At 35.7% G+C, this 26091-nt stretch overlaps 1 protein-coding gene across 4 annotated transcripts in view; it reads right to left on the bottom strand.

The window, feature by feature from the left end:
• The window catches only part of CLTC (clathrin heavy chain), a 65186-nt gene that overhangs the window by 21731 nt on the left and 17364 nt on the right, over positions 1-26091 (bottom strand). For all 4 annotated transcript variants that reach the window (XM_068529838.1, XM_068529836.1, XM_068529837.1 and 1 more), the window contains exons 2-17: positions 23905-24112; positions 20937-21205; positions 20205-20366; positions 18246-18359; positions 17643-17816; positions 14601-14798; positions 13657-13857; positions 11072-11224; positions 10459-10581; positions 9486-9623; positions 9080-9244; positions 8757-8937; positions 7157-7320; positions 2802-2927; positions 1712-1854; positions 3-237 (exon numbers count right to left, since the gene is read on the bottom strand). In XM_068529838.1, the coding sequence (XP_068385939.1) occupies positions 3-237; positions 1712-1854; positions 2802-2927; positions 7157-7320; positions 8757-8937; positions 9080-9244; positions 9486-9623; positions 10459-10581; positions 11072-11224; positions 13657-13857; positions 14601-14798; positions 17643-17816; positions 18246-18359; positions 20205-20366; positions 20937-21205; positions 23905-24112 (2754 nt within the window). The remainder of the gene's footprint in view (positions 1-2; positions 238-1711; positions 1855-2801; positions 2928-7156; positions 7321-8756; positions 8938-9079; positions 9245-9485; positions 9624-10458; positions 10582-11071; positions 11225-13656; positions 13858-14600; positions 14799-17642; positions 17817-18245; positions 18360-20204; positions 20367-20936; positions 21206-23904; positions 24113-26091) is intronic.

Raw genomic sequence — 26091 nt, 5'->3', positions numbered from 1 at the left:
ACATTAATAAGTTCCAGGTCACACTGGCCACGTTCATAAGCAACACAGGCTAGATGTGGATCTCTCTTCTCACAATACTTTCCAACAACACGACTGTCATAATAAGGATTTTCCCGAAGAAATCGCTCTGGGTTGTTATTACTGTCTATGTAGATTTTGGCTAAAGCATTGTGAGTAGCAGGCTCTTCACAGCCCTCATGAATTCTAGCCTCCAGCCAAGGCAGAAGCAGTTTCAATCTAGTAAAAAAAATTTAAAAAAAGGAAAAGAAACACACAGAAAAACCCCACATATACACATATTATATTATAAATAGCACATTCTTGACACACTACGTAAGTACCTTACGGTCTATAATGTACTTTCCCATACACTATTTTGAATTCTCAACACGCCTACTACAAATTACGAAACTAAGACTTTGAGATGGTTAAATGATTTGCCCAAGATTACACAGAAGGTATATATAAGACTGTCTTTCATACTCTCCCAGATCTATCTGCTACATTATCTAGACAGGATATAGAAAAAAAAAGATTATAGATTCATAGATTGTTCTTAAAACTGGACAAAATGGCTGGACTTCAGATAAATTTTGTTTAGGAGTAGGACAGACATGTGGTATGAAAAAATAGGCCTGATTATCTGAGGTTCCTTTCAATTTTAACGCAAGTAACATACAACATTACCTAAAGCCAAAAGAAACAGTACCCTAAATATATACTGGGAACAAAATCTGGTAGCTTTAGAAGCTCTAGCTTTAATACCTCTAGCAGTCATACAATCACTCCACCAAGGGCCATGGTTTTGCTAAGTTATAGCTTATATTTCAATGGTCCAGATGACCAACACTCTTTTACCATGATTTAAATAACAAAATTGCTACAACCTATAATCACTTTAGTCTCAAGCTTTATAAAAATCAGTATTATATTCTACATCTCCATTGTCCTTAACTGCAGAATTTCTCAAACATTTTCTGAATGTTTGAAACATTCAGATATAAATTCTATGAATACCATTAACAGAACACCTGTACCACCTCAGGTTAAAATTAAACCCCATTCTTGATAATCTTTTCATAGCTAGAGTAACCTCCTACTATTATACCAACCTCCTACTATTATACCAATCCACTAACCTCATTTACTACGTCAGCACTTTCTGAACACAAAATGTCCCAGCTAAAAAATGACTTCATGGTATAAGTATTAGACGCACTCACACTATGTTCTCCTCTACTGGAAATTCATAATTCATATTATCATATCAAGGTTCAACTTAAAAATGAGTTTAACCCAGAGTTACACAGGGAACTCTTTTGTCATGCTTGAGAAGAATTTATCAGAGAAGAATTAGTTATTAAATATGGTGGTATCATACCTAACCTAAAGGAGGCTTTTTACATAGTTTACATTAAAAACATATAGCTACGTGGTTTGACTCTGTGTATAAACATGCAAAGAAGGTGATCAACTAGATTAACAGATATTCTATATGACATCTGTAATAGTTCAGAAAACAGATTTTTTTTCAGAAATAGAGCAAGCTACAGCTAGCTTATCACTTCTAAATTAGGTATCTCCAGGGAATTAAGGTCCATGAGTTACTGAGTAGCTTTTAGGCAACTGACAGGTTATACTTCTATTCATTACCAAGCTAGAAGAGACTAATAATTTATCTTCAGTTATGAAGATTAAAACAGTACTACACCTGTTTCTTTTTTCAACCTCAGCGACAAGCTCATCAGTAGAGAATTGACCTCTTACAACAAGAATCAAGTTTTTAATGACATCTTCAGAGCAATCAACATCAAGTAATCCTCCAATAACCACAGGAAGTCGACTTGGATTCACCTATGGTTTAAAAAAGAGAAGAATGTCATTACGTTACTAATAAGCAAAACCAAAAGGAGTTTTAAAAAATAAAACTCATTTCCCTCTTCAAGCTCAGTTTTAAAATTCAGTAATAAACTGAGTCTAAATTTACAACTAGACAAAGAAATTTAGCAGGGAGTCTGCCTTGGTTAATTAATTACTTCAGCATTGCTCCAAAGGACAAATAAGTCCAAAGAAGCTACAGTCATAGAATGACTGTGAAAACATTATCTGGTAAAAAGGCCTCCATCATAGCAAAACTGCCTTTCTATTTCTGGAGTTAGAAGGTAAAGTTTCTAATATCTTTATTTAAGATGGTTTTAATACTATGCTTTGCAGCCTATGGCCTCCACATGGATACCTCAGGGGCTATCAAATAAGTAGGGTGTAGGCCATTCAATTTTTTCAACTACAGCAGCTCTGTTTTGTTTTACCTACTTGGAATGCATGTAAAATTTTAACCAAAGAGGGCTTCCCTGGTGGCGCAGTGGTTGAGAGTCTGCCTGCCAATGCAGGGGACACGGGTTCGAGCCCTGGTCTGGGAAGATCCCACATGCCGCAGAGCAGCTGGGCCCGTGAGCCACAACTGCTGAGCCTGCGCGTCTGGAGCCTGTGCTCCGCAACAAGAGAGGCCGCGATAGTGAGAGGCCCGCGCACCGCAATGAAGAGTGGCCCCCGCTCGCCTCAACTGGAGAACGCCCTCGCACAGAAACGAAGACCCAACACAGCCAAAAATAAATAAATCAATAAATATTTAAAAAAAAAAAATTTTTAACCAAAGAAAGGATTCTGCTGGAAAAAAAAAGTTGAAAGCCATTGTAGCAGACCACTCTTACTGGACACAGAGTTTCAAAAGGATGAAGATTTCCAGTGTGAGAAGTAAAATCTACAAGATTATATTTTAAAGTTATCTAAGTATTACTTACCTTCTGTACATATATCTCTATATACTTTTGAAGATTATTTCTATATAAATAGAGCACCAAATCATGGACAAAGTCAAATCGATCACACACAATGATAAGTGGTAACTGATCTGTTAGCTTTGCTTCCTGGAAAAAAAAAAAAAAAAAAAAGGAAACCTTAATTTTCTTCTTCTTTGAGGTTATCAATGTAAAATATGAGAATCTGTTCTACACTTGTGGGAGAGGCTCACATAAACTTGGCTATTCTTAGAAGTGCCCAACCCAGTTTCCATAAATTTTTATGAAGTGATACCTAGAGTCACAGCAAAATACCAGGTCCTTCCCGCATATAATCCTTTACAAAAAAAAGTAACAAGATTTGTGAGCCATCAGTGGGACTCAGGATATAAAATCATCACACTGGGACTTTCATTAATAGTAACAACTGAATTTGTAGTTGATTTAAGAGCTAAAGTCACACTGTCAAAATTAGGCATATTGGCTCACATTTGTTTCAAACTGATGACTTGTTTTTTTACCCCTCCCCATTCCAATCTATATGGCCGTCTTCTAACACTGTTATAATAAAGCCTACAAGGAGTAGCATGATAGTGATGGCCATGAATTTAAATATACCACATGTTGCTATTAAAAAAAAAAAAAAGGTTTAAAAGATAAAAAGCATTTCAAGCATCTTTAAATTGCCAACTGCTTTTACCATTACAAATACCAAGCTATAATCCTACTTACAGATTGACATAGATGTTATAGACAGGTAGGTAACACCTGTAACTGGGCATTTACCTGATACATGTCCTGTTACATTCCACAGACATTAGGTACAGCACAAAAAACAACAGTTTCCATCAGGAATTCATTTATACACAGTGAAACATTCCTCAGTAAATGATTCCTCTATGGATTGTCTACTGAAGAAGAAGAACTAAGCAGGACAGGACTTTCCTCAATGACAGCCACAAAAAACGTTATTTGCAAGGTTAGAATAAATCCTAAGTCTAGCACTTATAAGTCACCCAATTATAAACAATTATAATTAGTCTATGAAGTGTTCAGAGAACACTAAACTAAATCTGGAGTCGTAAGAAATCCTGAATTTAAAAAAAAAAAAAAAATGGCTGTAAATCTGAAGTGGAAGTCCAGCTGCAGATTTTTCACATCGAGGAAAGTCTAAAGCAAGTATTATTTAGCACCATGGAAACTAACAGCTGCTATAATCATTTCTAAAGGGAATGTTCGATCTACCTATGCAAAAGATTTTAGCAGGCCAAGTTTTTCCTACTAAACGAACATCAACACACTAATCTTCTTTATCTTGTTTAATATACATATAAAATATTACCTTCTGCATTTTACCACTTAGGGAGAAAACATACTTGGCAAGTAATCTAAGATTACTTAGGTATTCTAGTCTCACGCGTGGGTGTTCAAGATTTCTGCTGCAAAAGACAACTATTCGTATTCACAAAGAAAATTTAAATTTGAAAAAAGCAGACAAAAACTGGGATACTTTCTTGATTACCTAAATTTGCATATGATTTCATATATGAAAATAATGCTATTAATATTTTAAATTTTTATTTAAAGGTTACCCTTTAGGTATTATGATTAGAGATTTCAGGATCAAAATTGCAATTATATGAACATATTCAGGTTTTCTTAAACATAAAGTTTGGAGATATAGCAGGGAACAAAGTAAGCATTCCCCAAAGAGACTTACATTCTAGTGGGAAGAGACAATGCTTAGTGTTATAAAGAAAAAGAGAACAAGATAAGGGGGAAGTGAGGATGGAACAGGAATAGATTTTATTTTAGATAGGGTAATCTGAGACATCCTTTCTCATGACATTTGATTGGAAATCTGAAAGAAGGTAAGGGAGCAGGTCATGAAGGTCTGAGAGGAAAGTGGGAAAGGGCACAAGCAAAGGCCCTGGCGCAGGAGAGGGTTTGGGGAGTTCCAGGAGTAGCAAGCAGGCCAGTGAAGAAACAAAACCTGGAAAATAAGATCAAAGGTAGCAAGAGGCATGGGTCTGAAGAACAGTTTTACATTTTCTATGCAAGGCTACAGTTCCACAAAGTTAGGGCACGAGCCAAATAATGCTACTGACACCATTTCATCCTGCTTAACAGGCTACTTTAAAGGAGAATTCATAGTCTATCAATCTCTGTATTCCTGGTGGTTAGCATGTAATTGGCACTTGTCTAATGTTCAAGATTAGATTCAGAGAAGTATTTTTCTTATTATCACAGTTTACATACAACACCACTTATAATACAGCTAGTAACTCCAAAATGAAGTTTAATAACAGTGATGATGAAATGTAGCATGCCGCTACAAACTACAGATCAATAAGGAAAGTGAGTAAATGGTCTAGTATGTTCATTCTCATTACTGGGGTGAAAGGCTGAATATCCAATAGTAGCATATTAGCACTGAGCTCCCATCTCAGATTATTTAATGATAAGAGACTAGGTTTTTTCCTCTAACTCAGGCTGGTATTAAAATTCCTTCAAGGAGTCAGGAATAACTTAAAAGCAAAAAGAAACAAAACTTGCCTGCTAGAAAGTCTGACAATACCTTATTTCCAAGGCCCACCAACACAGCTTATTAACCACGGTTATCACTTGAACACCTATGGCATACAAGGTACTTGATAAATACAGCTTGTGGTTGAAGAAACCAAGGCTGAGGCACCTTAGTTAACTGGCCTGAGGTCAACAGCTTTATAGAAAGAGAAGGAATTTGAACCAGGTCTGACTTTTCAAAAGGCCATAATTCACATCCACTCTCCTCTATTAGACTTGCATCCAATTCACAAGTGTGGAGGGGGATTCCTCATCTAATTAGATCTCATGGGCTAAGCAATGTAAGACTGTCACATCCTAGTTTCCAGAGGGTTTTTTATGAAGCTCAAGATCATCATAATTAGGTGAAAACAGTTAATTTAGTCCTGCTTTACATATATATGATAACTCAAATATTACAACCCAATGCTCAAGAAATTACAATTGAAGCATAAAAGCTGAGAGCTTAATGAAAACAAAAAGAAATCAGTGTGGATCTGGTAGTATTTTTAAAAAAAGGAAATAGTACTGTTACGCAAACGAGGAACTGGACTGGTGTTATGGGTACACTAGTCAAGCATAGAGTATCAAATCTTTCTCATTTGGATTTTTTTTCTGACACCAGGAAGTCATGGGTCCAAACATATACTAGCCAGGCTCCTCAGAATATTCATGATGGCCAAGACATTATAAAGCTATACTTCTGGGGAATGTTTATCTTTTAATCTAAAACATAGGGCAACTTCAGCACTTTAACTACATCATTACACTAAAACACCTAAGGGTGTAGCTATCTAATCTAGGTATTAAGTTCTTCAGAAGAAGAATCAGCTAAAACAACTATAGATTATCTAAAAATGATCAGTGTAGGAGTAAGAAAAGCCTGTTTTTTCCTACTAAATTGCACAATGAACATTTTGGTTTTAGTTTCAATCTAAAATTCTTCCAGAAGAAAAAAATACTTAACAACTTTATATACAATCTCTGGAATCATATAATATATTTTTAATATAAATGTAAAGTATGTAAATATGTATTTTGGGGGGATCTGAATGTTCTGAAGTTTTCCTTATTTTTGTAAACAACTGCCAATTTTAAAGTCTTATCTTCCTCACAAAGTAATTAGTAGGTATGAGAATAAAGCTAAAGTTAAGTTAACCATTAAACAAAAATTAACTGCCCTCAGGTATGCTGTAAAGGTCTAAGAATCTTTAAACCATTACTCTTCATTCCAACGCAGGCAGTTCTTACTTCTCCATAACCAAATTCGTGTCACAAAGCTGAGGGTTTTTTTGTTCAATTGTACCTTCAATTTATGAATTACACATGATTAATATTTAGTTTCTAGAGTTAGGCTAATCGATGACAGATATTAACCTATGTCCTTTACACAACAGAACCCTTTGCATATAATACAGGCCCCTTAAAATAACACTGAGGGCAAGCTGATCTTAATATTCAAAAAGAGCCTAAGTGATATTCTAAAACACTGAGCATCTACAATCACTTTTCAAAAATTTTCTTCTAAAATTAAAGTGAAAGAAAGGAAATTCCTTAGATAGTGTTATTTTTCTCTTCATTTAAACAGATGGTCATTCTTAAGTATTACTTACCAATTTCCTTCCTTATTTCAAAGGAAACCACAGAATATTAAATTTGGAAGAAATAATTCAACATACAATTTGAGAATGCTAAGAATTTCACTTTTAGGGGAAAAAAATATTTTAAAACTGTGAGCAAACCCTTGCAGAACTGCTGATCTTCAACCCAACCAGAAAATGCATTACTCTTACCTTGAGAAAATTCTTGACTCGCTCAGGATCATAGCAGTTGCTTTCTCTGCAGATTCTTTCTACTTCTTTGATCTGCCCCGTCTTGCAAGCTGCCTGAATATATTTAAAGTGCACATCTGGGTCCTGACTAAAGTTAACAATGGATCCCAGAAAATAAAAAAGACCTTAAAGAAACAAATAATTGAAATTAAGCACAGGTGTACCTTTGAGAACGACAGACCTGAAAAATGCTTAAGCAATTAAAAAACATTATGTCAATTATACCTCAGTTTAAAAAACAAGCAAAAAGAAAACCACACTGTTATACTGAATAGTCCCAAATAAAAACTGGTTGCTCAAAAAGCTCAGTAAGAATATTAAATAGCCCACTAATCAGTTCAATAAATGGATTTGTACTTTAATCCCTACAGAACAGAAAATTCAATGTTTTCTAGTAGTTGAGAAATAGGAGACAGCTACTTAATATCAAAGCTAATTATCATACCATATTCCATATGAGAAATTTTAAATGAAGTCCACTATAGCAGGTGTTTTTCTGTATGCAGTTAATAGGAAACACACAAAAGTAGCTTAAAAAGAATTTAATGCAGTGCCATTCAACAGAATTTTCTGCAATGATGCAAATATTCTATATCTACACTATCTAATACAGTAGCCACTAACCACACGTGGCTATTGAGCACCTGAAATGTAGCTAGTGTGACTGAAGAACTAAATTTTTAATTGTATTCAATTTTAATTACTTTAAATTTACATAGCTACATGTGGCTAGTGGCTACTGTACTGAATGAACAGTATAAATGTAGTGCACAGTTAACACAGAAACTGAAAAAATTAAGAAAACTAGTAGGAATCGCTTATTCCTTCTGTCTAGAGCAGTTCTACAAGAAGAGGGAGGAAAAGGTAAGTAGAGACCAGATATTTAGCTAATGAACCTAAAAGCCACCAACAGTGATTACATTAATACTCAGCACAACAGTGGTTCTCAACTGGGGGCAAGACGGTTTTCTTCCCAGGAGACATTTAGCAAGGTCTGGAGACATTTTAGTGGTCACAACTGGTGGAGCTGACGCTCCTGGCATCTAGTGGCCTGAAGCCAGCGATGCTGCTAAGTATCCTGCCTGCATACAGAAATGTACCCCCACCCAACAAATTATCCAGCCCAATGTGTCTGTATCGCTGAGGCTGAGAAAACCTGCTACAGGGACAAGTCACAAAATTTCCTTGGCTAGAATCATTTGCCATTATTAAGAGTCAGACAATATAAACACAATCATTACATACCTGATCATTAGTATTTTCATCTTATACAACTATGACAAAGCTACTACATGTATTTGTATCTTAAAATTTTGCCTTTAATTCACCTATAAAATATCCATGCAGACAGTCTTCTTCACTGCATGTCCCTGGAACCTGGTACAGAATATGCCTGACAACAGTTACTGAATAATAAGACTTAAAATATCCCATCAAAGTAAGCTTGTAGAAAGAATTTCCAACAGCCTATGACAAGTCCATATAGCCTATGACAAGTCCATATAACAATACCCCTCTTGGCTACCTTAAATAATTTAAAACAACTCAAACTCCTAATTACCTTCAAAACTCTTGAAAGATTCAAAAAGTTCAATCAGAGACTGAGTGGACAGTTGTTCGTGATACTTAGAAGCCACTTGCACACAGATCTGTAGATTCTGACGAATATTGGCAGATAGCATGGCTCTGAGGCATTCCAGGGAGTCTTCTACTGATAAGGACCCAAAGTAATTCACTAACCACTAGAGGACAAAATAAATAAGTAAATAAATAAATGAAACAATGTTAAACCTAATGGTGGTATGAAATTACTATCATTCAGTAACACAAACACATTTTCCGTATACCAATTAATCATAACTAATAGGTAAAAGCCTAAAATACCTCAGGGTTAAGAAGATGGGTATGAACAACCGCACGCTTTATATCATATAAGTCAGTGAAGTGTTCTAATGCACGCTGCAGGAGGCCAGCCTTCTCACACAGCTGAGCAATATGAGCCCGGTCATAATGCGTGAACATCTGATTCCCTAGAATAGCATCTGCGACCTATAAAACCATAAAAAGGATGAGTTTATCTTACTACTCCATTTATATCAGTAACTCCATATGCAGATTACATATTAAGATTCAACAGTGAATTGCTAAAGGAGAGAAAGTACAAAAGAATGTTAGCTGAATTTTCTAAAACGAGGAATAGGCATCTCAGTAGCTTCAAATAATCTAAGAAGCTCTGAATAACTACAAAAACAGTGTTGGAAACATGCCTAAAAAGCATGAAAACACGTACTTGAGGTGCATGCATAAGGTTCATCTCAAGCAACCTTGTCTGTAAAGGACCTTCAGATGGGCGATTATTCTTCAGTGCATCAAGCAAGAATGCAGTACACTGCTGAATTAGATTGTATTCCATAAACACATCGACAATCTGCAAAAAAAGATTCAAAGGAAATTGTTTTAAGATACTTAAAAACTGCTTTATGATACTGTTGACAATATATGTAAATGAAAGGAAATGAAACATTATCTCTCTCTTCACATATAAAACACTGCCAGATCAAATCCCAGATTTAAAGAATATTATTTGGACAGCATAACCTCGTAATTTAAGAGTAAGTTTTTGTGTTCTGGAGTTACTTTTGTTCTAGTAAAAACAACCACAAAATATTTCAAGATACTATATAATAGCAGAATATAAATTGATAGATTTAAAATTTTGATGACTGATTTATGCATGCATGCATGCATGCATGCCACGCCACACGGCATGCAGGACCTTAGTTCCCCGACCAGGGATCGAACCCGTACCCCGTGTGGTGGAAGCACGGACTCCTAACCACTGGACCGCCAGGGAATTCCCTGATGAACTATTTAAAATATACAAAAGCATAAAAATGAAAGAGTCTGTGACTCCCACTTCATATATGCATCTCTTCCCTCTCCCTTCACCTAGTGGCAGCGGCTATCCTTTGTGTTTTATTATTCCCATATATTTTTCATATTTTTAACACATATACCACTCTAAATGAGATGGTATTTGTTCTGCATGCTTTAGAACTGTATATAGATGGTATCTGACTGTCCACTCTTCTGCAACTTGCTTTTTTTGGTAACGTACTTAAGGTTTATCCATGTAGATCAACACAGCTCTAATTTCTACAAATAAAAAAGTTAACCCTTTCTTCTCCGAAGTTGTTTAAACTCAGATCCCCCCCATTCTCTATTTAAATCAACTTCTACAAAATACATTTTAACTCCTTTACCTGTGTGATATCAGCAAGAGGTTCTTCATCCTGAACTAACATTTGAGCAAACTGCTGCCCCTGATCTGGACTGATTCGCATAACATTTCTCAGCAGAAAGATCCAGTCTGGAGTATATCCAACCTACAAAGAGACAAAAACTTAAGCCCTGCTGCAAAGTTCCATTTTTATATCATTTAAAGGCTTTTTCTGCGATAGAATCTTGCTACTACAGACCTAATGGTGAAAATACAAATTCAGTTTTAACTTAGATGCTCAATTTGATCTTGGTTTATATAAGACAAATAGACACTTTGGTGATAACATATTTGAACAAATAGCTATAAATTTTTATAATTGGCTTATTCAGTCTCATCGACCACCAAAAGAATCTGTTCTAACAGGTTAAACATGCCCTAGCAGCTTAAATTCTATAAGCCATGCAAGAGTAACTGTCTCCATTTTTGAAGTGTAATTCTATATGCAAGAGCCATAACAGCATTTTTATACTTTTCCAAGTAATTATAAAAAGTTAAGGAAATTCACTATTAAAGTCACTGAGAGTTACTATAAGCTAATTTCTCTCTTAATGTTTTAATGAATTTATGTGGAGAATCTGTTTCATTGAACTCACTTTTTTAGCATATAAAACAATCTTCTGGACTTGACCTGTTTCTGCAAAGCACTGAATGACTTTATTTGGCACATTAGCCCTTAGGTACACACTAAGTGCCAATGTAGGGTCCACGGATTTCACAAGGTCTCCCAGTTCTTCAGAGCATTCCAGCTGTCCAAAGGAAAAAGAGACTGTTTAGTAATCCATGAGCTGTTGTATAAATCAGCAATTGACACTACTTCCACTATAAATAATAACTAACATGACAGGCACTTAGTTACTCAGTTGTCCCAGAATGTATTATAAATATGCAGGGGTTGTGGTTATAAAGACTCTTGATTTTTCTTTTTTAAAATTAATTAATTAATTAATTTATTTATTTATTTTTGGCTGTGTTGCATCTTCGTTGCCGCGTGTGGGCTTTCTCTAGTTGCGACGAGCGGGGGCTACTCTTTGTTGTGGAGCACGGGCTTCTCACTGCAGTGGCTTCTCCTGTTACGGAGCACGGGTTCTAGGCGCACGGGCTTCAGTAGTTGCGGCTCATGGGCTCTAGAGCACAGGCTCAGTAGTTGTGGCACACGGGCTTAGCTGCTCCGCGACATATGGGATCTTCCCGGACCAGGGCTCGAACCCGTGTCCCCTGCATTGGCAGGCGGATTCTTAACCACTGCGCCACCAGGGAAGCCCAAGACTCTTGATTTTGTATTCACAGCAATAACTCAGAATTCTCCACACATTCTACTTAATCAAGGATAAAAACCCACCAAGACTTCACACGTACAGATACTACCAATTATCTTGTTAGGAATATAAATACTTAAAAAGCAGAATCTTGCACCTCTAACTATTAAGACTACTCAGATATCAGACCCACATGGTCTTAATTTTTCAAGAATAATGCAGCTCCTAATGTAATGTTATCAAATGAAAATCTGATATTCAAGGAGCCAGATGAGGCTTACCATAAAGACCATTACTAAAATTAGGGTATAATCTGTATGTCTGAAGGATCTAAGCTTCATTATCTTCTTGATTTTTGGATTTAAAGTTATAAAGCAGGACATTAATTTCAAGAGGTCAAACAGATAAAAATTTTAGAATTTTTAGGTGGTATACATGCAGATACCCTCCTCTGTACTATTCAGCCTGCCTTAGTCAGCTGCCCAATCTGGAAAGCAGCTTCTCTAAAAGAGTTCTGCTTTAAATACTAGAGTTGATTTTCTATGATTATCACTGACATTCAATGAGAAGTTCTATCAGAGTCTACACCTCTCAACCGAACACGCTAACTAATGAAGAGTTGACCAGTGTCCTTTTTACCACAAATGAATCCTATGTGACCATTCACCAAAAAAGGTAATGATACCCAAAAAGCTTTCACACTGTTATATTGGTCAACTCAGTTACCTTGGCTATTCCCACCCTCCCTTATCTTAAACAATTAGGACGGACCTCAAATACTCGCTATGTGGCTAGTAACTATTCTTCAGCAGACTCCTGTCCAAGCATCCCAACTCTGAAGTACTATCCTCCAATATCCTATAAGATTGCCAGAAGCTGGGTCAAGAAACAAGGACTTACAATTAGTAATGTAAAAATATAACCAACATAACACTAAAGCCAAAAGGTCTAACATTAAAAGTTATTCACTACTCAGAGTGCTGTAAACAGTACCACCTCAGTTCTTGACACTGGCATAAGAAATGACAACTCAATATTGCCACTTTGTGGAGAAAGGCTTTCTATTTCTTTCTAGGAATAATACCACTAAAGGATTGTTTAAACTTGTTAGTTGCCTTACAAATAAGCAACATTTTCCATAATGTGCTCCAGAAAACATAATACCATTAGATACTCTATGTAAAAAGAAATTAGTAAGTACTGAGTGAATTTAAAAGGCATAGAGAAATCCTACAGTAAAGAAAGCTGGTTAACAACAGTTTTTAAAGATTTATATTTAAATAATTTCAAGAAACTAAGTTAAATATTTTTTCATGTAATGCCAATTAACATTCTGTGAAATCTCTTTGGGAATCTGTATCACTGCTAATTAGACAGCCCTGCTGTCTTGTTAACATATTTCCGAGCCAACATTTTATATAACATGTTTCCCTTGCACACCCAAACATGGTTACTAGCAGCAGATATCACAGTTTTGATACCTGGGAAGTTCTACAAGAAAAGATATGATGTTGTATGGTTGAAACTACTGGACATATCAAGTGTGGGATGTGGGAGAAAGGAATACATTCTTAGGTCCAAATGAGTGTTACATACGTTGACAAATATGAATGCGCAAAGCATCTCACACTAAGCTTTTCCTAAAGCAAAAGGATAGCAATTTGCTTCCAGATTAGTAGTTTTAACCACCAAGCAAGTAATCCTGGATTCCATTTTAAAACAGATATCCTACCCTCAACATGCCACAAGATAAATACATTTTCAAAAGGAAATAAGTTTATGCATCTCATGCAATGTCTATTCTTGTTCTATTCCTACAAGCAATAAATAATGGATGGAGATGTTCTGGCACAGCCTATGTTTTTAACTTGTTAACATGGTATTTAATCAAAGCAAAAATATGTTAACAGAAGTTAATATACCTTATCTTCTTTTAACCATTTCTCCAAAAGCTGTTTCCGCCCTTGCTGAAGTACAGGCCTACACAGTTCTAAGGATTCATATTTGTTTAGCTGGCCCTGGTCCAAAAGGATTCCAAAGTACTGAAGTAGGGGAGAAGTTTGACCTGGCTGAGCTGGGACACTCTGGAACCGACGGATGGTGTCTGGGGTACGAAGGATTCCCTTTAAGAAACAGAAATGTTACAGACTCCTTTTAAAGATGGTCCAACATCACACTAATAACTCCATGGGTCTCTTAAGTCAATTTTAAAGGCATGATTCCATCTACTAAAACCAAACCTCAAATCTTCAATATATTGAATAGTAAAAATTCAGTCACACTTCTGGTTCAATGTTATGAGATTATTCTGAATCAGGAACATACCAACCTAATTATAATGTCAATGTGTAAGACAACAACAGTTACAACTAGCTATTATTCCAGGTTCACATTAGGTTAAGTGGAAATTTCATTACACTGGTCAGGGAGTAAGGTGTTAATTCAGTTCAACATAATACAAAGGTGATGAGGATAAATTCAGCTCAATTTCAGACAACTCTTCCTACCATAAATTGAACAGGATCTGTTTAATCTTCAACTCTTAGAAATAAAATCAGTAGCTATCACAGATAAGATCAAACAGTATAACAACTGAGTAACTAAACAGTATTACATCTATGTAAATCAGAGCTTGTTAGATCTATATATCATTCTGACATCCTGAGTTTTAAAAAGCTAACCAAATCTAGAGCACAGAAAAGTAATTAAATCTAGAGGTACTGACAAGTAACTCATTCTACTGGAAAACATATCCTAAAAAAGATTAGTTTCTCTGTGGAAAGCTGGTTCCAGTTCTAACAGTATTAGAAATAGAGCATATTAGCATTAATCCAATCATGGCAACTTCACTTTCATAACTATTTACCTTTGGTGCATTAGCAGCCACCTTTGCTGCCTCTGAGTAATTTCCCTGGGCAAAAAGAGCATTAAATTTCCTGGCAAAGAGTTCTTCAGCGCCAGCCAAGTTGTTACGTACAGCCATTCTCAGGGCCAAATCAGGATTTTGTAGGACATTGGTGATATAAGGAATTATGTTTTCTTCTTCCACACATACTGAGAGAACCTGCAATTTAAGATCTAATGAATAGCTGCAATGTGTTCATGTGAGTATCAGTGACACCAAATCCATTTAGAGCTGATGACTACTGAGTCACAAAGGTAATAAAACTGTGACAGCTGCTTTCTTATTGCCATTAAAAAAAAAAAGAAAAAAAAGAGGGCAGAAAAGAGAAGACTAAAGGGTACTAAGCTATTTGCGGGTTCCTAAAATATGGCCATCTTATAATATAAATAACTCCCCACTTCATACTGTTCAAACTCTAACTGCTTTGCTACCATTCATTCATTCTTAACATGGTATGAGTTCACCTGGAAGAAGTTTAAGGTACATTCTTTCTAACTCTAGTATTTTTCAGTAATTTTAATTACATTTACATTCCCAGAGTCCAGATTATGTACTCAATAAGGGGAGGACCACTGAATCCTCAGGCACCTTATATACCACAAGGTATACAGTAGGTGCTTAATAAGTGTGGCACCAGTGAAGAGGAACTTCTAATTGCTTCTTTTTAAAGAACAATTACCTACCTTCAGTCCTAATAAGTCACAGAACACTGCTTAAAAGCTGAATTCCTGTCAGTTGCCAAAGAGAAAGGGAGCCCTTCACTATGCATCCATTCCTCTCCCCAACACCAGAGCTGGTATACATCCCAGTAAACTACTTATATTACCCCCAACAGCAGTTCTCGTACTATTATTTCTCATCTAAGTGTTTCTCAGTCACTATTCCACATGAGGAAAGGGACTTATCTTTGTTTACTTGTATTATTAGCACCAGGCAGTGTTTAGCACGAAGTAAATGCTTAATATTTGTTAAAGAAATGAGAACTCAATAACAAAACAGATAGGTAATATCTATTTGCCCGTTCTATTATTCCTTTTGAGGAAAGTGAAAAAATTTTAACCTCCGAAATTCTTTCATTTCTACAGATCTGACCCCCATCGCCAAAAGCTTAGGCCATCCTATATCTGCAACGTGTCACTCTACTCCATATTAAGACACACCTTTTAAAAAAAGGAAGAATTACTTTCTTTATAGTCATTTGCATTCCACCCATCTTTAATTTAATACTTACCTCCTGGGAAAAATAAGGGAGATGAACAAACCCGCTTCTAACTATACTTTCTGTAGTCTTCCCCAAACACCAAACCATAGTTTCATCTTTATCCTATTTTTAGACTGTACCAGCAGATTTTTAGAAACCAGTACTTAAGATCTACAGGGGACAAAGAAGGTTCCTGTACCTTCTAAAGTACTCAGTTCTATCAAGTTCAGAATGTAAGCTAGATATTCGCAACAATCTCATCTTGATCACTTTTGATTTTTCAACCAACAGAAACCACACACTCATTCCTTCAGGGCATAGGTCCAGCTATAGTTGGCTCTGATCAAAAGAGTAAAGCCTTGAAGCCTAAAGGTTACTGTAAACATTCATCTTCTTATTCAAAGCAGCTGGCACAGAAAATTTGTGGGGGGAAGGGGAGGAAAACAATCAATAAGTTCCCAGAATTAAAGTTATGAATATTAAATACATATGGTAAAATTATGCAAGATACTTTAGTTCAAATAATAGTCTCCAAAAAAACCCTAAAAAACAGTAGTCTCTGGCTTAACAAATTTATCATTATAAAATTATCACTAACCTAGTTCACCAAAAGACCCATTCATTCTTGATTTTTCCAAGAGAGACACATGCAACTGAATAAATGAACGCTACTAAATTTTTAAAGTAGCTTTTGTGCCAGACACTGACTGGTGTAGAAATACAATTAAACAAAGAAGAGCCCCTTTCCTAAGGGAGAATAGTGACTGAAACAACCGTAATTCATTGTGGTGAGTGCCATGAAGAGGGCTACCTAAGATCTAGGGACACAGAGCAGAAGCACCTAAGCAGGTGTGGAATTGAGGGAGGGGATGGGTAAATAGGGAAAGACTCTCTTTCTCTATAAAGTATTTCTCTCTTCATATACATACCATTTTCTGGATATTAATAGAATAAAGGAGAAAAAACCTATCTACTTCTTTTGCTTACCATCTAGGAAAAATACTAACTTGGAGGAAAACTAGTAAAAGGCAAGGCCAGTAACAGTACTGTTTTTGAAAGTTTAACCATTTTTTTTTTAGGGAAAAAGATACCTCCTGGTATAATATTTTAAATTACATTAAAACACTAAAACACAGAAAAAGGATCACTTGTGTTAGGTGGTATGAGGAGGTATGTCAAATGTGACAAAGTCAGAACAGCTAATATACTCCCTAATTGGATAACTTTTCAAATACCCCCACTGAACATATCATAGCTACTGTAACATATCACCTTCCAACATTAAACATTTAATAATAATTAAAGAGGTAGGGAAAAAGATGTAAAAAGAATTCTTTTCTTTGTAGTTGATAATTTGTCTTAGAGAGATCATAGGAAGAAAACCCCTATAAAAAGTATACAATCTGGGAATTCCCTGTTGGTCTAGTGGTTAGGACTCGGCGCTTTCACTGCTGGGGTCCGGCTTCAATCCCTGGACAGGTACCTAAGATCCCACAAGCCGTGAGGTGCAGCCAAAAGAAAAAGTACCGTCTATCAAATGTGACCCTATTAGTTTCTTTGCATGAAGAGTTACTTCTCTTGATAACAGAGACACACACACAATCCTAGGTGGCTATACTGTATGCCAAATAGTTTCTCTCTCTGAGACAGTGTTAAAGAGAGACTGTTATCATATGCTTCTGCATTTTTAGGTATATATTATTTTCTGACATCCAAAGTTACCCTTTACTTTTTGAAAAAAGCTAACACTAATAAGTGCTATTTTATTTTATCACTTAATTTAATTTTCAAGGTTTCCTTACTTGTCCCTTTCTGTTTACTCCAATTATTCCAGCTGTGGCTTCATGAGGTGCAGTGACAAAGATTGTTTCTCCACTGATTCTATTCATGTAGATGCAGGTACCAGTCTCAAGATCATACAGGTGGATATAACCATACTTAGTAATCAAGAATACTACGTCATGCTTTTCACTGATCTGTATAAAGAAAATCAACACTTCAGTAAAATAATGAATCTATAAACAGAAAATTTAGTCCAATTCCATTTTAGAGATGGTGAAATTCTAGAACTTTGACAAGAGGCTTATATGAAAAATTAAAAGCTAGTATTTATGGCTTCCTCATTTTTACAGCAAATTCAAATATGGGATATCCCAAGTTCTTACATAAAACACAAGAATATTAATAAATTATATAAGATAAAAGAGAAAAACATCATTTTGAACAACCTGGGATAACCCAATTTATATATTACATCAAAGAAAGAGTATTACTTTACAAAGTTTCACTAACAAACTATTTTTGAGTAAAGGCACCACTTAAATTATACTGACTATCAGTTGTAGTTTTTGAATTAATTGTGTTAAGAGGAGAGATTTTAAGTTCATCTGTTTTGCTTAAAGTACCTGCATTGCAACAGGAAAGTCATTTTGTGCTTCTGGAGGAAAGAAAACATCCACTGCCTTCTTTGGAAAGGGTTGGTTCCCTGTAGGTGGTGTGCCAACTTCAATGATATGTAACTGTTCAAAAGAAAATAAAACTTATGATCAAATGCTAAAAGGATCATAGCAGCTTTATTTGTAGCCCCAAACTAAAAACAACCAAAATGTCCTATGATAGGTGAACATTAAACTATATGGTACAACCATACCATGGAACTCCTCAGTAATAAAATGAACGTTCACGGACACAATGCCCAGTGGGAACACACAAAAAAAGGGCACTCTCAGAAGATCACATACTATATGATTCTATTTACACAGCATTCTTGAAGAGACAAAATTCTAGTAATGGAGAGTAAATTAGTGATTTTCAGGGGTTAAAGATGGTGAGGGAGAGGTAAGTGGTTGTGACTATAAAGGGGTAGCAAGAGGGAAATCTTTGTGGTGATGGAATAGTATGTATCTTGAATCTATTCATGATAAAATGACACAATTATACAATTGAACCAATGCCAACTTCTGGTTTATCTACTGTACTACATCGCTATATAACCTTTGGGGTAAACTAGGTAAAGGGCATGGGATCTCTCTGTACTGTCTTTGCAGCTTCCTATGAATAATATGTATTATTTCAAGACAAAAATTTTAAAAAGTCGGTTGAATAGCTCAATCACACCTCAATCTGCTTTAAATTAAGAATGGTAAAACAATACCCACAAAAGGGCTTTTGATTATAATTTAGTTTTTCCAAATAGAAATCTAACTTAAGTTGTTAAATTCTTCCCTGCCCACACCTACTCTAAACACAGATAAGTATGCACTTAAGCTGAGCTGTCGCTCTCATCACATGCACCTCACAAATTTGGATGAGAACATTCTGATTTAAAATGTCCGATGCTTCACATCAGTGAGCGAGGCAAGAGAAAGCAAATAATGTCAATGAAAGAGTATTATATATTTTGCTTAGTCATGTCAGGAATGGACTAAACCAATAAATAATTCCGTTTCCAAGATATATAACCACATGAAAGTTATTAGGGTGGTCTCATCCTTAATTAGGATGACTAGCCATCCAGCTTAAAGGTTATCGATTACCATATTTTAGGCAATCTCTATCTTGATTTTTAAAAACTACTTAGCATGGAAAAATATTAAGACTTCAGAGATTCTGCTATGGCAATGAGAAAAGCAGTCAAACTGAGTTTCCAGGGGCAGCAGTGCTAACTGTGGTGCAATCATAGCAGCAGCAGGCCTGCAGAGTTCTGTGTCAGGACTTTTGGCTGCTGCCCATTCTCCCTTATTCCTCCTAATTTTCCAAGCTTGGTTCTTAACCTTCCTAGCTATTGAAAACTATCCACTATCCTTTCATTCAATTTTTTATGCTCTGATCAACCACACCCTGTTTCTGTTGTCTGTAACTAAGAACCCTACAAAGTACTTCAATTTGTCCAGGTGATTTCAATGTATAGCCAGCGTTGAGAAGCTCTGATTTAAGGCAATGGTACTGAAATTGTGGTCCACGTTCCATCTAGTCACCTAGAGCATTTAAAATGCACATTATGAGCTCCACTTACTGAATCAGACTCTCTAGATGGAAGGCACACAAATGTACATTTTAGCCACCCTAGTGATTCTTATGCATGGTAAAGTTGAAAAACATCAAATTAAGGCCTTTGGTAAAGGCAGTGAAAATAGTCTTACTATAAAAAGCTGATACAAATAAGTTGTTAAAGAACATTCATTTTAGACAAGTGTCACTAGAAACAGAATTTAAACAAATTAAGTCACCACAAATCTGATTGTTAAAAACAAATTAGCAAGAAAGGGAGAAGACTATTTTGAAATTAGGTAACAAATTAATTAGTAACAGAAAGACAAAAAAGATAAGTTCTCACTAAAATAATTTCCAAAGGCAAAACTTACCTTCCCTCCGGCTTGACCCCGTACTGCAAAACAAAATAACGTCGACTCTTCTGCATTTCCTTCCATCTTAAACTGTGCGAAGCTAGCCGCATGTCCTTCAATGGGCTGAGACACTTTCCTATCTACAGAATATAACTGCATAGCTCCTACCACACGATTTTGCTACAAGAGATCAAGCAGAGTAAAGTTTGGGGACCCAGTAACTCCCAGATTCAACAACTACTGAAATAACTAGAATGCTTTATCATCTTTACAAGGATTTACAATTCCTTGTTAGTCTCTCAATGTAGATTTGATACCTCTCAATTTAAAATTTAGCTGCAAACACTCTCTTATTAAAGCGTAACATGAATGTTTAAAATGTGCCTCATATACAACCATCTCTTTACACTATCTTTTAAAAAAGAAAGATATAAGAGTACTCATCTTCTGCAGTAAATATCCACAATAAATTCCAAATCAGTCATACAGGAACTCATTATCTACTCAACCTGCAAATAAGACCTAAAAACACCTTGGTAAGAGTACTCTGAACTGTATGTTAGTATAAAGGCATTAAGCCAGCAACCTCTATTTCCTAAAAACAAAAAAAAAAAAAAAAAAAGGAAGGAAAAAAACCAGTCTTCCAAAATAAATCAGATTTGCAAAGATAACCTAATTTCAAAATAAACTGCATTCTGAGCCCATTAATTCTCTAAACCTTTTCTTTATTAAGAACTAGAAAAATGTTACCTGTGCAGATATGCCAGTCAGAAGTAACCACTTTTGCTTTGCATCAGTACGATAATTGATAATCTGGCACCCTGCAAGGCTAGAATGGCGATCAAACATTTTCACTGGCTGAGACTCTCCTTCCATACTCCAATGATAAACTGCATTATCCGTAACAAGAGCAACCGTATTCAAAGAGATCCATTTCCAGAAGGTGACATCATCGGTCATGGTATGGGCCTTCATTTTACTTTTCATTTCAATGTTAAATATCTGAAGAGTTTTCCCAGCTAAAAACAAAATAAGAATTATGAATCACTAAGAAAGCAAAGTTCAGGATAAATTAATATCTAGCTAGACTAGACTCTGCAGCAAAATCTGTAACTTCCAAACAAAATGGTTCTATCATGAGACTAATAACCAAATACAGAAGTCACACTGACAGACTAGCAACCATTGAAGAGACAGCTGAAACTGAGCAGTCTACACCTAACTGTGAAGCAAAAACTCTATCACCTCTAATCAAGACATTTTAAACAGACAGTATGACTTCCAAAGAATTCTAAATCTCAACTAAAAATGAGTCTAAAGAACAGCTCACTTAACAATGGAAAACAAGTTGTAATCTTCATGCTTAATTAAGAATGCTTACCCATAAACTGAGTTAGTGGTAGGTACACAGAACAAAGCAAATCTGATTCAAGCACATGGGGAAAATGTCTACTTTTTAAAAGGCAGTCATCCCCGCCCCCCCGCCCCTGCCGCCCCATTCAACTAAATCTCGTGGAAACTTCTTTTTGGAAGAGGATCTACTTCAACTCTATCTTGTACCACTAGCACGTAAGAGAAGTGCATGCTACGTTTAGTTGGTTTAAGATACAAAGGGAAGGTAGGGGTGCTGGAGAAAGGAGAGGGAGACAAAGGAGGACAGTTTCAGATGTTAATATACTAGAGATAAGAACAAAATTCAAGCTTCATCCAATTAAGATAGCATTTAGTAAAAGAAGGATGAAATTTGCCTTGAATGTTAACAGTTCACTGAGTCAGATGCAAAGGCTTGTACTTATAATTTGAAATCCATCACAGTCCGAAAAGTGATTTGGTTTAAATTACTAGAGGTCAAAAGCCCACGGCTGACACTAGGCTATCTAATTCAGATTAGTCCTTAGAAACTAAGGAAAACTCCATTACTGAGCCACAGAGAATCTGGCTCCTGAAGAACAAAAATTATAAGATAGTATGGGGGTGGGAGTGGGGGTGGAGAGAGGGATGGGACGGGACACAAAACATATAGCTTTGTACCACGACCCTTCCTAATTACTACATGGGTAAAAACTTCTTCCATAAAATGAAGAGTGTTATTCCCATCCCACACAATATGTAAACCACAACCAGACTTGAACAATTGTGAGAGTTATAGTCCTGTTTATAAAAAGAAACCAAGGGATTTGAAACTGGATTCAGAGGGAAGCAGTATTTGGGAATGACGGACTTTCCTTTGCTGTCTTCCCCAACCCCTAGTTAATTACACGTTTTACTCTTTACATGAAAGGGGTTGGCGGGGTGGTTTCGGGAGGAGGGCAAGGGATGACAGCTTAACTCTGTAATGTAGACATACAGGCACAAATCTTTTCAATTTATTCTTTTTATAGAACAGGACAGTAACTAATACAATCTAATTTAAGATAACTCACCATCTGCACACATAAGAAAGCATTAAGAAATGTGATAAAATTACAGTAACATTAAAAATAGCAAAGAATTTTGAGAAAATTAAAACGATGGCCTTTTTATAGAGGTGTGAGAGCTGCTAAGCAGTTGAATTTAAATTCTTTAAGGAGGCTGAAGGGAGCTTAATACCTTCAAGTATAATATGTATTGTTTAATGGAAGCAAATAATAGATCACTGCCACAAAACAAGTATCCCAGGTAAAAGCTGGACCATCTTTCCTTGAGATGAGATCAACTCCTATCTTGGATATGTAATGGAGACTTGTTTGAATATGCTTGCCCCCCAACCCTCAGCCAACCAATCTGATCTCCAACCAGAGTTACTACTAAATACAAAGTATAAATCATGTGGGAAAAAAATGTATTTAAAGGTCTATTTAAATACTTCAGCACCTCTAACAAGTCACCCACAAATTCATCAAGAAATTACTAGGAATCTGAACTCTTCCTCCTACAACCAAGAAGAAAAACGACAAAGCAAAAAATAGGCAATTAAATGTGCCTTTCAGATTCAGCCAGTTTGTTACCTAGCCCTCCTAAAAACCTGTTTTAAATGGTGAATTACACTCAGTCTACATAGTTCAAAGGAAAAAAATTAACATAGACTCCCAGAGGGTATGAGGTTCCCTTGAACTCTGTTTAGATTGACAGGCTGTACAGTTCCCTGTTGTGACAATTAAAAAGTTAGTCTGAATAAACTCTAACACCGTTGATTCCAAAAATTTAATACCCACCTATACACACACACACACTTTTAAAAATGAGTGTAAATTCAAGCCATTTTTAGAACTTGATAATCTAAATGAAACACAAGCCTGAAGCATAAAAAAGGCACAGCATGAAGAGCAAGTTTATCATCACAACAAACTTCTGCAATGTTTAGGTGCTAATATTAGTAAAGTATATTTTATTCCAGAATATGAATCACTAATTTCTTATGTCTTCTGTATATGGAGTTATGTTTTCAGTACAATCTTATCACACTGTAGGTATAAAATTTAAATTCATTTAATCTAAAACTTAAAATTTTCCAAGTAGATCTTATGAGTAGAAAGTAAGACATCTCACAGAAATATGCCAAATAAAAGTCATGAAAGTAGTTAAAAATCAAATACAGTAACAGCTTTAACTTCGCAGATCTATTTAACCAAAATTAATCAATATACTAAAAAAATAGATCCTAATTATTGTATTTGAATAAATTATACATAGAAAAGAGTTTTAAGAAAAAAAAAAAAAAACCACAATCTTTTTATACCTTTTAGTGCAATTACTTTGCTGGCTGGATTCATGATGGCGCTGTCTGCTGAAATTGGTCTTCGAATTGGATTACTTGGGTCATTCATATCAATAATTACCACCTGGGCCTGCTCCCCTACTTTCTCTCTAATGCAGATGAATTTGTCTGACTCCATAGTCAGGGTACTGAAGCCGATGTTTGCTGGGTTTATACCCAGGTTCTGGAGCTGAGGGAAAAAAACCAAAAAATATTAGTAAATCATATTACAAAGCGAATTAGAAAGGCTTGATATTCATGTATTGTTATCATTACAAATCCTCACTTAACCATTATTGCTTCAAGGTCAACAGTGACAACTCCATTGATTCAAGTGAGGCAATTACTATAATGGACCTTCTCTCTTCCAACAAATATGGCATTCGATTGTTTTGTTATAACCTTGTAGTTGTAACTTGAGATGTATAACCCTCCGGTTACAATTAAGAGGCAGAATAAATAGATATAAAGATAAAGGAAATAGCTACATCTGAGAGCTAGCCTTTATGGGTCAAGGGACCTGAGGTAATCCATGTTTCTTGGTTTAAGATCTTTGAACTATTATTGCATCTGTCCTCTCTAATCCCCTTTAGCAATTAGTAAATTACTTGTTCATATGCATTGGACTTCAGGAATCTGAAAATTAAATTACAGCATAAAATGAGAGATTTAAAAATTTCACAGGGTTCTTGGTCTAAAGGAACTTGGATTAGCCAGAGCAGACAAACAATACTTTGCAAAATGTGCCAAAACAAAGATACGAAAGAGAGATCCAGTCAAAGGAGGCCTACAGGCAAGGGAATGAACGTGAATGCTCAACAGAAGGAAGAACAAATGCTAAGGCCTAGAGAGATAGAAAAGTGTGGTCTGCTAAGGGAACTGTAAGTACTTTTGTAACACTGGGAACATAGACCATGAAAGGCTTTCGGAGTAGAGAATTAAGGTTATAAACACAAGCAAGGGCTAGACTGATAAGCTAAATGTACCCCAGTAAGAATCCTGAATTTATTCTATAGGTAAAGGAAGCTACTTAAGGATTTTAACAAGGAAAATAATGGAATCAGATTTGCTTTGTGTACTCAGAAGCTATTAAAGTATTTGCTAAGCAAATATATAGGATCTAAAGATGGCAGGTCTTTGAAAACTAGTTAAGTGTGTAAGAACAAAAGGCACTTGTTAAAAGAAGACTTCTACCAGAGTGGGTCATTTCTCTGAGTGACTAAATGTAGTATAATAGACTAAGTACCACTCAAAGGCTATCTGAAGGCTTTCTTAGCTTTGACCAGCCTAGGGTTTTTTTGTTTGTTTTTTTCCTTTCCTCCAATAGATAACAAATTCACATAGAAAAAAATCAAACAAAAATTTTAAAGCACAGGAAGAAAAAAAAAAAAATCAAGTCTTCCTCCTGCCTTTGTTCCCCAGATAGCCAATTTCCCTTCCCAGAGACCATCACTGTCACTACTCTCTTGTGGACCGGCTGAGCCAAATTAAATATATTTAACTTAAATTCTTTTGTCAAACTCTTCTGCCAATAGTGCTTAACTATAACCAGACCAGGATCTCAAAAAGATACAACATAAGATTAAGAGACTACATTTTACTTTCACTTCCCTCTTATACCTCAATGACTGCAGGCACAACCAATTATGAAGTATAGTTACAGTAACTTAGTCACTGAATACCAGGGCAAGGAGACAAGCAATTGTCTAACTATTAACACAAACATGGTAATAAAGTAGAAGATGAACTAGTTGTACAAGCTCAAGTATATGCTGCAGTGCAAGGCAAATACACAAGCTGTGAGATATGTAACTTATACATGAGTTTGGTTACAACACAACTTTATGAATTATCAATTTTCATTTCTTCCTAACTTTAACTTTTAGTGACTTTTAGTTAAAGAACTAATGCAGGAAGATAAATATACGTGGTCCTCAACAATATATGAAGACACTGTGTGTGGGCTTAAAGGAAGCCTTGCACAAACCAAATTGTTCGTCTAATTTCAAGGGAAGTGGATACATTCGTTTTTCTGAGTAGACCAGTCCTCTGACTCTTAAGCTTAATTGATAGTTACCTTTCCAATAATTAAAAAAATATTCCAGTAGATCCTAGAGCTCCCAGAACTATATACGTAAAAGCAACAAGTTATCTTCTAGACTACTCTGT

The sequence above is a fragment of the Eschrichtius robustus genome, chromosome 20 (genome assembly GCF_028021215.1).
Source record: "Eschrichtius robustus isolate mEscRob2 chromosome 20, mEscRob2.pri, whole genome shotgun sequence".
Classification (NCBI taxonomy): Eukaryota; Metazoa; Chordata; class Mammalia; order Artiodactyla; family Eschrichtiidae; genus Eschrichtius; species Eschrichtius robustus.
This window is presented reverse-complemented; position numbering and strand designations above follow the sequence as displayed.